Below are 12,154 nucleotides of genomic sequence, written 5' to 3' on the forward strand. Positions count from 1 at the left end.
CGGGGCGCAGAGGTGATGGAGGCAGCTGAGTAGGGGCTTCCACCTACAGGTGTGGCAGTGCCAAGGGCAGCACCAGATGCTGCTGGCCCCAGGGCAGGGGGAAGGGAAGAAGGGGACAGGGGTGGGGGTCTGACCATCTCCAGGGCTTCCTGAGAAACCAGACGCAGCCTTGCCAGGATCTGCCCAGAAATTCTGTCTCCCTGTCTGGGGCCGGAAATGCCTCGCTCATGTGTCCCTGGGGCTCCCGTACCATTCCCATTGTCTAAGAAAAGCTGGACGGAACCTCTGGCTGAGGAACAGGAGTGCCCAGTGGCCCACTGCTCAGACGCTGGAACAGATTTGCAGGTACATCTTCACCTGAACCAGTTTCCCCAAGAATGGCCACCCTTGCGGCACGCGCACAGGCCAGCAGACCTGGCAGCCCGTGGTCCCGGCCCCTCTGCAGGTTCAGCGATGCCAGATCCAAGGTGCCCGAGTTCGACAGCACGAAGAGCCTTTCCGTCAGCTCCTCGTTCATCAGCTGGTCGTGCGCCTGCAGTTTGGCGGGTCTCGCAAGAAGGCCTCTGACCAGTGGGTCCACCCCACCTGGAAGACAGCACCCAAGTTGCTGAGACTCGCTGCTCAGTGCTAGTGCACAGTGCGACATCTCTGTGAGAGCGCATCCGTTCTCAGCAAAATCCTGTGTATAAGCTCATGAATGCCAGAACGGACTCCAGAGTGCTCCCATCAAGCTGAGGACCCTGGCCCGCATTGGACTAGCCACGTGGGGCAGGCCCCGCGCCTTTACAACCGAAGGGGCCAGAGCCGGGGCCCGCCAGTCGTTCCAGTTTTAGGTTTTGTTTTTGGTGGCAGAAACATCACAAAGAACTTGTAATGTCTGGAACGGGAAAGGCAGACTGGGTCCGAGGGCTGTCTGGACCCACGTGGCCATGCCCACCCCCTCCAAAGGCCCTGGGGTCACCTTCACCGAACAGACCCAGGGGCGCGTGCACCCACACTTGAGTGCAGTCAGATCTGTTTGGGGTCAGTTTGACTTCAGGGTGTCCCTGAACGTACAACTCAGGGCCCAGGATGTGTTTCTGCTGGTGTGGAAGCAGCTTGCCTAAGACGTAAGATGGTGCTGGGGCTTTCAGACAGATGTGAACACCGGGAAAGGGCCAGAAGGAAGGAGGCGGCTGCCCAGGGATTCGGATTCTCTTCTCAATGTCTCTCCCAGAGGCAACCCAGGTCCACATGTCCTGAGCTCATGGTGCCGATCATAACCACAGGACGCGTCAGTGCTTCGCCATGAAGAACCAACGGCACCAGCTACAACAGGACATATAAAGGCAGATTTCTCCCTCTATGTTTTCTGAAACCACGAGCAGAGAGTTAGCTGCCCCTGAATGGGTCATCCTGTGGATCAGAAATGTGACAGAAGGCATTTTTCATGAACAAATTTATCTTGCCTGTGGCCCGTGGGCCACGAGGCCCATGAAATCTTTTGGTCTGGTCCTGCCAAGGCAGCTGCAGGCAGGACTCAGAATTCAACACATCTATAGCAGGTTAATTAAGTTGATGATGTTATATGACCCGTGACATTATAAATATCCAAATGGGCTGGGCAGACACACGGTTCCCACCCCTGGTGAACACTGGAAGCTTGGTCAGCAGCAGCCACATGGACAGCGGGGCGGTGGCTGGAGGAGGTGGCGAGCGCCCGGTGGACGGACACGCACCTTCCTTGATGAGCCTCCAGGGGCTGAAGAACACGTCACGCAGCTGCAGCCTGGGGAGGCCCAGGGGCTCCTGGAAGTGGGCGTCCAGCCGCCGCACTCGCGGGTGCACTGTGGAATGGCCGAAGCGGAAGGCAGCCGTGGAGAAGACATTGGACACGGTGGGGTTCACGGTGGGGTCATAGCCTCTGTAGGGCCCCACATGCTGCTGGAAGGCCTGGGGTCCCAGGATCCTGGGGACGTAATCCCGCAGGGTGATGATCTGCAAGGAGAGGGAAGCAGGTGAGCTGCTGAGCAGGCCCCGGAGGCCCCAGTGCCAGTGAGGGCGACGGTCAGAGTGGCAGGACGAGCGGCACCTTCCTAGCACCCCTGGGGACGGATTGTCACGGGTGGGGGCGTGCAGGTAGACGGGGGCAGGTGGGGCGCCAACCTAAGTCCTAACGGCCTTTGCTCCTGCTTGTAGGATTGTGTGAGGCATGTCACAGACGTCCCCAGGCACCCTCCGGGGGTCACACAGAACCTGCTGCCCTGCACACAGGCAGGACAGGGGTGCCCGCCACTGTCCCCTAGAAGACATTCCCGTCACAAGCCACCTCTCCCCTCCTCTCCCGCTGTACCGCACAGTCCCCTGACCCTGAACACAAGACACACATCTGAAACCAGCTCCCCTCAAGGACGCTGGCCCTGGAGCCCAGGAGCCGGACAACCTGAGCTCCTACCCCGCCCCCGCGTGTAGCTGCCTGACTCTGGGGAGTCTGCTAAATCTGTGCTCTCATAGGGAAAAGCCTCTTTCCAGGGTTTTGGTGAGAACAAAAGATACCCATGGCTTTACACACATAACAGACAGCAATTTTACAAAGATCCCAGTTCTGGTCTACATACATCAGTGGATTTCCATCCTCCAGTTTAAAGCAAATCAACGTAGGCCAGGCAGGGGGTCAGGAAGGGATGAGGAGCCAAGTCTGGCCAACACCGAGGCCATGAGCCCTGCCCAGATCCGCCACCTTCCAGCCAAGGCCGGGCACACCCACTGCTCATCCTACAGCTGGGCCTCACTCTCCATCATGCCCCAGACGCAGGACACCTTTCCGGAGACCAGCACGTGTGCTGCAGCCCCACCCATGCCCTGCCTCCTTGGGATCTGGGGTCAGGCCCTGGCCTGAGTTCTCCCAGCCCTGGCTGAGGGCAGCTCTCCGGCATGAGGTTGCCGGCACGCACACTGCAGTGTGCACCATCCCTTTGCCTTTCGGTAAAGCCTGCTCCATGGTTCACATCCACCTGCGTCTCCCACTTGTATTCTCGCAGAAGGGAAGAGAAGAACCTGGACTGGCTCTGGCCCAGCCAGGGCCGTCAGTCTCCAGAATATAACTTGGGGATCCCCATCTCCGTAACAAAATGACACCCAAATTAAAGAGTGTGTGGTGTGCATGGCTCCCCGGGATTAGCATCCATGCCAGGACGAAGCTCCTGGGTTTCTTCTTCCTCTCCCCCTTCTGAATTGTGCTCCCAGCTCTCTGCTGGTTCTGTGAGAGACAGAGACAACATGGGCGGTGGTGGCCTTGGCCGTGTCTGAGTGCATGGGATTTCACAGGGGAGGGGGGGGCCCCTGCTTCTGTCCTTCCTTCATAATTTCAGCTCGTATTATCAAGCGCCTGCTCTGGACCAGGCATACTGCAGGTGTCGGGAAAAAGAACTCAACGCCCAGAGGACAGTCCGTCATGGAGGAGCTTCTGTTCAGAGAGGAGGACACAGAACAAAGATGACAGAACAGACCAGCTCCTGAGGCGTCGTAAAGTTATCAGCCCTGCTCCAATCTGCTCACCTGTGACCGCCTCATCTCCCATTCCACGCTGGATGTCAGGTGGCGTCTGAGCAGCCGCGACAGCAGCATGGCCACTGATGCAGAGTCCTACAGCAACACGGTCTACACTGGCTTCACTGCTCCCTCAAACACCCATTGTGGGTGTTTTGAACATTCTATCAATCTAGTTTTGTACACCTGTCTTGTCAGTCACTTGCTTATTCTCAATTCCACTGTGTAAGCTTCAAGTCAGGCTCTGTGTATCCTGTTCCTGCTTTATTACTGACTCCAGTACCCTACATACACAGGCACACATACATGCACATGCATGCCTAACCTGACACGCATGTAGACACACATACATGCACACACATGCCTAACATATCCTGCACAGACACACATGCACACACATGCCTAACATACCCTGCACACAGACACACATACATGCACATGCACGCCTGACATGCACATTCATGCACACACATGACTAACCTGACATACACACACATACATGCACACATATGCCTAACATACCCTGCGCACACACATTCATGCACACACATGCCTAACCTAACATGCAGACACACATACATGCACATACATGCCTAACCTGACATGCACATAGACACACATACATGCACACACATGCCTAACTTGACATGCACACACATTCATGCACACACATGCCTAACATATCCTGCACACACATTCATGCATGCACATGCCTAACATGCAGACACACATACATGCACACACATGCCTAACATATCCTGCACACAAACATACATGCACACACATGCCTAACATGCAGACACACATACATGCACACACATACATGCACACACATGCCTAACTTGACATGCACACACATTCATGCACACACGCCTAACCTGACATACACACACATTCATGCACACATATGCCTAACATACCCTGCACACACACATTCATGCACGCACATGCCTAACCTAATTTGCACACATACATGCACACACATGCCTAACCTGACATGCACACAGACACACATGCCTAACCAGCCTTGGCTGTGGCTGACAGGCACTGAACACTCACACGGTCCTATGTGGTCGATAAAGACAGACTCACTCCCTGCTGCTGCCCAGCCTGTCCCCGAGGCTCAGGTCCCCTCACCACTCAGCAACCAAGGGGTCACTGCCTGGGCCGTGGGGGCTTCCAGGCTGGGTGCCTGGACTCTCGCCTGCAGCAGTCATGAATGCTTGGACAAGACTCACTTTGCTTCTCCGTAAAATGGGGTTGCCCATCCAGGGCCTGGAGCGATGGAGACACACGGGTGGGAACTACTAACACAAGGTTCTGCACTCGTCTTACATCACCCAGCAAGACAGCAGATTCAGCCATGGTGTTTTACCTGTGCAAGTCACTCTCACATTACCATGAGTACACAAACGGTCTCCATTCGAGACAGTCAGATTCAGTGTTAAAAACAATCACAACATGAAGAGAAGAGTTAACACGGCTGCTTAGTTTAACTTGCTGTTTCAGAAATCTCACCCAGGAACATGGAGTCCTTTATTTACTCCACTGTTCGCAAAACAGAAAAACACCAGAATCATTGGCGTCCACCACCTGAAGGGTTCTTATGAGGGCTGTTCAATGGGCTAAAATCTGCAAAGTGTGGAAGTCCTGGGTGGGCTGAGCCTGTCACTAGGGTGGGACTGGCATTGGGATCATCATAACGACGGGGGGGTGTGTGGAGGGAAGCCTGCAGCTCCTGAGTTAGCCCCACGTCCTTGGGCAAGGTGCCCACGATGACCTTGCCTGCACCTGCTGCAGGGCACCCTGGATTCTGTGCCCACCTCTACGGGGCATCCATAGCCGCCTGTGTAGCCACCGGTAGCTGGATTCTGCACTCTTCCAAACAGGGCGCCCAAGGCCTCAACCCACCCTGCAGGGTGCCCACGGTGACTGCTCACTCACTTGGTGCAGGGCGCCCACCACCTTGCGCGCCTCCTGGTATGTGGTGTCCGCACTCCAGTGCGGGTTGAGGGCCTTGAACTTGGCAGCCAGGCGGTTGTGCTCGCGCACCCACAGCGTGTGCACGGCTGTCAGGGAGGGGACCTCGCTGGCACGGCCATCCCCAGCCAGGAAGCAAGGGGCGTGGGGCTCTCCCGGGGCTCCAGGCTCTGGCACGCAGGCGGCGGGCACGTGCTGTGCAAAGGGCAGGTAGGCACGGCCTGCGTCCCGGTGGCGGGTGTTGACGCGGAGCAGCCCCTCGGCGCTGGTCCAGTTGCGCAGCTGCTTCTCAGAGGCGGGGGAGCTGCCGTACACGGTGGAAGCGTCGAGGAAGGAAGTCAGCCCGTTCATCTGCTGCCGCGGGTTTGCCTGGGACAGGTTGCCAAAGAGCGCGCCCTGGTCCCCAGTGCCGCAGGCGGGAGAGGAGCGGTAGAAGGGCAGACAGGCGGTGGGCGAGGCGTTCCCAGGGAGCTGCAGGGCAGAGGGGAGAGTGGAGGTCACCTCGGGCACCCTCTTAGAGACACGAGGAGCCCTAGGCAGGGACGACCATCAATGCCAGGGTTTCCTGTGCCCCTGTGCTCTCCCTGTGGGATCAGCCCACAGGCCCTTCCTGCCCTTCCTGGGACAGGCAGAGCCGGTGGGATGGAGCCCTCACCAGAGGAGAGGGTGTCCCTGATCAGTGTCCTGCTCCTGCCCCTGGGGTCCTGCTGACCTCTTCGCCCCCATTACCTGGGCTTCCGTTAAGGGCATGGGGCAGAGTCACAGGGGGTTGCTGGCTGGAGGAGCAGGGCCGCTGGGTCCGGTTCCAGCTCTGCCTGTGGTCTGACAGCTGCGTCTGTGGTCAACACCGAGACCCTGCACTCTCCCGGCACCTTCACAGCTTTCCTGGGCAGTCAGGCCGGGGCCATGCAGAGTGCGCAGCTCTGCCCCACTGGGATGTGCCCGGGTCAGCCCTGCTCTGGGATGCTGGGCCTTTCCCAGCTCCAGGAAGTAGAATCCTCACAGGTATCCTCCTGCCTTGGGTCTGAGGCCCAGAGGTCAGACCACCTGCCCACAGAGGCAGGGCACAGGGGATGGACAGGTTCTGGAGGGAGGCCTCTTACGAAAACCCCAGAGTACACAGCCCTGCCTGGTGAGGAATGAGGAAGAGAGGACCTGGGGCCACTCAGGTGGGCACGGACCTGAGGGCCAGGGGCAGCTCACAGAGGACCTTCTATACCTGTGGCACTGGAATTCACGCACATGACAAGGCCACAGAGGGAGTCACCCTGGGGAAAAGGAGAAGGCTGGGTGAGCCCAGGTCCAGCCCACAAGGAAGGGGTGTCCACTGAGACCCCTCAGGAAGCTGGGCCCAGGCTGGAGTGCAGAGCAGGAGGGCTTGGACCGCTAGGGCCACCAGGAAACCACAGTCAAGAGCCCAGAGTCTCATCAGCTAAAATAAAGCTAAAGAATGGAAAAGCTCAGAGGACCCCGGCAACAGACACGTCAGTCTTCACCCTTCACCCAAGATCAGAAAAGAAAGAATGGGGTTAAGTTAGAGAGCACAAATAATAAGCTGGCCATAAAATTCTCCTGGATAACCACTGATCAAAGACACATTTTAAAATAAATTGAAATCTTTGTAGAAATAGATGAAGTGGAGCCAGGAGGCAAACCCAGGCACAAGACAGCATTCAAAAGCATCAACGTGTCTCTGCAGATGTGGGGGCTGGGCGATTACAGATACACTTTAGCCGGGTTTTATTCACTATGGCAGAAAAGCAATCATGATCTGTCAGCGTTGATGCAACACACTAACAGACTAACCATCAAACTCTAGGAGCGTACACAAAACGCCAGGGGGAAGTGAGCCGGTGACTGAAGAGGACAGGTCAGTTCATAAGGCCTGAGGCTCACAGACCCGCGTGCGGAAACGCAGATCCTGGTGAGCCTCTCAACAGAACTGCCCCAGCTGGACAGGGCCGGGCTGCAGCTCCGTGGAGGAGCGAAGAGTCAAGATGGGTTCCTAAGACGGAAGACAGCGTGGAGGACACGGCTGTGATGGGGTGTCCGTCGGGAGGCCGTGGTGCAAGGACTGAGCGGGGGGCAGGTGGGCGTCTGAGAGGACTGCGTCGGAATCAGTGTGGAAAAGGGAACCTGCTCAAAGTGATCACCACTTAGAAAAGCACCCTAGTAGATCCCGACCTCTCACTGTTGGTCAAAGTAAATCCCTAATAAAGTTTTCTATAAAACCCCCATCTGGAAAATATTCAAAGGAAACCATACCGCGCATTCACACCTTCAGGCCGGGAAGCACTGCTTAGTAAGACAACTCACGTGGCACAGAGGGCACAGGCTGACTCACTGAAACATCAAAATTGAGAACCCGACGAAAACAACTGCACCACCAGCAAAATTACAAGGCGAGCAGTTGTGTACGACTAAGCACTGATGCCGAGACTGTGCAGAGACTCTGTGTGTCCAGCTATGGAACCCGAACTGAAGGGAACAAAGGTGGGACCAGAGGGCGGCTGTCATTCAGCAGTGACGTGCAGTGCACACTGCTCCTTTCTCTGCTCCTCAACACGTCAAGTTACATTCATGGCTGCTGAGAAATAACCGATTAGAAAACACAACTTACGATCCCACTGTTCTTGGGCACTTTGCGAGTATTCATTACAATTAAAGCATGCACATAACCCTGTCTTCTAGTTCCACTTGTTATAAACCCAGAAACAAATGGCCGCGTGCACAGGACACATCTCTACTTTTATCTTGTATCCATCTACTGGTTGATTGATTGGCGCCTTGTGGATAATAATAGCAAACCAAACTGAGTGCATAATCAATTCCAGAGAGCAGAATTGAACTGAGAGTGAAAGACAGCAGCGACTTCAGCTTATAGTAATATTCGAATTTTTACAATGTTCATGTATCTGCGAGTGATGCATACAGTTATTACTAAAAATGGGTAACTATTTTAAAAAGAAAAATGCAAAAAGAGGTAAATAGAAGGTTGGAGTTCAGACTGGCCAATGGGTGGGAGGGACATGACAGGGACAGGCCAGCCCCATGCACCATGGCAAAGCGTGGGTGCATCAGAGAAACTTTACGGAGCAACACAGGCACAAGAAACGATGCAGAGTTTAACTATGCATGCGATTCTCCTGCTGCTACCTGCAGCACAGGCGAGCGATGCAGAGAACCAAGGAAATAACAGCCCCAAGGAAGCACACACGGCCAGAGGGAGGGGACACATGGAGGAGAGGGCTCAGTGAGGGCCGAGTGCAAGGCCTGGCAGCAAAGGCACCAATGCCCTTGGAGAAACGGCGCCGTGGTGCTGATGGCCCCAAGCAATGAGCACAGAGAGCCAGGGAGAGACAGTGCCGTGAGAGTGAGGACAGAGGGGGCAGAGACAGAGGGGGGCCGCCCTTCCATGACGGACACTGGCTGGAGACTGGTACCCGTATACCAGCTCACTGCTCAGCAGAAATCAGCAGCAAAACCGGACTCAAGCCATACAGTGCCTGCAGGGGTAGCTGAAGCAGCTAAGTGATGAATTCCTTAGCAGAGACGGTGATAGCTGCATCTAATTAAGCTTTCTAAAGCAGACCTTCAGTTATCAGTGCCTGGAGCCCATCCACAAGCAGGTGTTTTCTGCAGTCCTTGGTCTCCCGCTGCCCTGCAGGCCGAGGTCACATGTGGGGAGGGGGACCCCTAAGACCAGGGAGGTGCAGAGGTGCCTTGGCAGTGTGAGTCCGTGCACAGGTACTTAAAACACTTTGCTTTATAGTCTCAGGCAGATGCTGGAAGCATGTTTGCCTTAGGAATGGTGAGCAAACATGGGGCTGAGAAACTGGATCATTTTGTTTTTATTTGGGATTCAGAAATCCCAGCTGCTTCCAAGCTCACCGCCAACCTTCCAGCCTCACATTCCTCTGCAAATACTCAGAGGCCACACTCGGTCTGCCAGAGCCAGGCCACCCAGCACTTCCAACACTAACGGGGGATGCACCGACTGGTGGGCTCGAGGGGTTGGTTCCAGGGGTTCTCATGCTTTTCATCTCACTGGAGTGACCTTCAGCTAAATCATTTGACACAAAACCCTACCCTGGAGAGCAGAGGAGTTGGATAGCTGACAGAACACTTATGTACAAGCCAGGGGGCAAATTCCCAGGATGCACAGGTCCCAGAGGAAGTCCTAGAAGGGCAGGCCTGCTCTGCTGTTCTCACTCCTGGCACACAACCATCCCTCCGCTAGATGGAGTCATGCCTTTTACTTTTATTTTTCAGTGTCAATTTGTTTACTTTCATTCTATCTGAAAGGCAGGTAGAGAGATCTAGCCAGGAACTCAGAACTCAAATTGGGTCTTCTATGTTGGGGGCAGAGAAGCAAGTACTTGGGCCATCACCTGCTGCCTCCCAGGGTGGACGTTAGCAGGAAGCTGGACAGGAAGCGGAGGAGCTGAGATTGAAGCCAAGGTCTATGATGTGGGATGTGGGATGTGGGCGCCCGAAATGGGAAGACTGTTGCACCACAGGCCCACTCCCTTACTTTTTAAATGATCTAAAAACTAATTTTCTATAAATTCAAAAGTAATATATGCTCAATAATGACCACTAGAAAAATGGCATATCAATTTCACTAACTCAAGAACCATTTTACCATTTCCAAGAACATCATTTTGTAGTGGAATTACTGACAGTTATATTTCCCATGTACTAGAGTCTACTTAATTCACATTCTGTGATCAAGTTATTTCCACTATTTTCTGATGCAAATGATCGCCATGAACAAGTGCTACATTAGCAGGTGGGAACAGACTTTTCTTTTCTTTCTTTTTCTTTTTTTTTTTTTTGTATAGACAACAAACCTGTGTAGTCATAGCTAAGGAGTTACAAGGCAAGGCTGGAACCCAAGATCTGTGTGAGAGGTGGAGGTAAAAACCGCTTCTCCAGGCTGCATAGCTCAGTGGGTTTGCAGTAGTTCAGGTTTGGAGCCACTTAGGTGAGAACTGGGCTCTGGTCGCCAGAGACACCGCAAATAGTTTCCACCTCAGATGGAGAGGAAGGGGGACAAGGGGTGCCCTTCCCTGGGCAGGGGGAGATGGGACCTGGTTGGGGCTGCTTCTGTGACTCTCACAGCGTCTCCTGTCCTGGGTCCATCCTGGGTCCATTCAGGGCCTTGCCAGTTGAGGCCTCCTCCAGAGAAGCCCAAAGTCGGGTTGCTGGTTCACTCAAGCGCGGCGCGCACAGAGCAGCTGCCAGCAAGGGCTGCCGAGCGAGCGTCAGCGAGGACGTGGGCTTGAACAGCCCAGGCTTCTATCAAAAGACGTTCTTGCTGGCTTCAGGCTGCTTTCTGTGGAGAAGTAATGAGAAATCCTGGGACAAAATCCAGCACTGTCCCTGTCTGTGCTGGTGACAGTGGAAATGGGTGTGTGATCAAGGGAAGGCAATGCAGCAGAGCCCCTCGGGCTCCCTGACTTGTCCATCAGCTGCAGCAGCTGACACAGCTCAGTCACGTTCCTGCACCGAGCGAGATGGAGAGAGCATGCATCCAGTACACGCACACACGCATTCATGTGCGAGACGCACAGGGTCTGAGATGATTGTGGTAACCTCTGGTGGGGAGCCTAGGAAAGTCACAACAGCTGGTAACCCCTGGGAATGGGACAGGAGCGGGTTCTGGCGTTTCGCTTTACATTTTCCTGCTTGATTTGAAAAGTGACATTTGCTCACATCATGATGACATTTTGGAAGGCTTCAAAATTACCTGTATGGGGAAACATGGGCTTTGGTTCTCACATGTCAGCTGGCAGTCAGCTCCCCCCCAGAACGAGGCTCTGCTGGGGCTCTGGGGTGTGAAGGCGATGTCGTGACTGATGTACTGTCCCCATGCCGTCAGGAAATCCGAGTGCTGCTCATCATCTGTCACAGCCTCATTGGGGGCTCGAATCACTTGTCTTGTCACCTCCCGAACCTGGGGATGAAGCTATGGGTCACCCACATAACGCGTAACCATCAGGATGAAACAGTGCAGGGCTCAGGGCACAGCCCGGACACAGGGGTCACCCAGGTCAGGATGAAACAGTGCAGGGCTCAGGGCATAGTTCCAACACCAGGGCTCACCCAAGGTCATGATGAAGTGCACAGCTCAGGGCATAGTTCCAACACCAGGGCTCACCCCAGGTCAGGATGAGGTGGTGCACAGCTCAGGGCATAGCTCCAACACCAGGGCTCACCCCAGGTCATGATGAAGTGCACAGCTCAGGGCATAGCTCCAACACCAGGGGTCACTCTCAGGTCAGGATGAGGTGGTGCACAGCTCAGGGCATAGCTCCAACACCAGGGGTCACTCTCAGGTCAGTACAAGGCGGTGCACAGCTCACAGGGCACAGTCCTGACATCGGGGGCTACCCTAAGGCCCAGGAACGCGAGGGAGTTTGCTCGTCTGGATTTCCGAAGTGCTTGGGATTGACTTAGCTTTCCCATTTCTTCCTTTCTGCACTGGGCTGATTTCTCCTCCTCACACACCTTGAGGGAGGAATTCTGCCCCAGGATGGATCATACATGGGGCTCCCCACCCCTGCTGTGGACGACTTCCATGCTGAGATCAGGAGCTGATGCTGAGCTGGGATGGGATTGGGGGAACTCGGGAGGGAGCGGA

The 12,154-nt window shown here is 55.0% G+C and overlaps 1 protein-coding gene across 1 annotated transcript in view; it reads right to left on the reverse strand.

The window, feature by feature from the left end:
• The window catches only part of TPO (thyroid peroxidase), an 81,045-nt gene that overhangs the window by 18,343 nt on the left and 50,548 nt on the right, over positions 1-12,154 (reverse strand). The window contains exons 9-12 of the mRNA XM_070069763.1: positions 11,261-11,467; positions 5,473-5,979; positions 1,719-1,977; positions 415-585 (exon numbers count right to left, since the gene is read on the reverse strand). Coding sequence (XP_069925864.1) covers positions 415-585; positions 1,719-1,977; positions 5,473-5,979; positions 11,261-11,467 — 1,144 coding nt within the window. The remainder of the gene's footprint in view (positions 1-414; positions 586-1,718; positions 1,978-5,472; positions 5,980-11,260; positions 11,468-12,154) is intronic.

The sequence above is a fragment of the Oryctolagus cuniculus genome, chromosome 2 (genome assembly GCF_964237555.1).
Source record: "Oryctolagus cuniculus chromosome 2, mOryCun1.1, whole genome shotgun sequence".
Lineage (NCBI taxonomy): Eukaryota > Metazoa > Chordata > Mammalia > Lagomorpha > Leporidae > Oryctolagus > Oryctolagus cuniculus.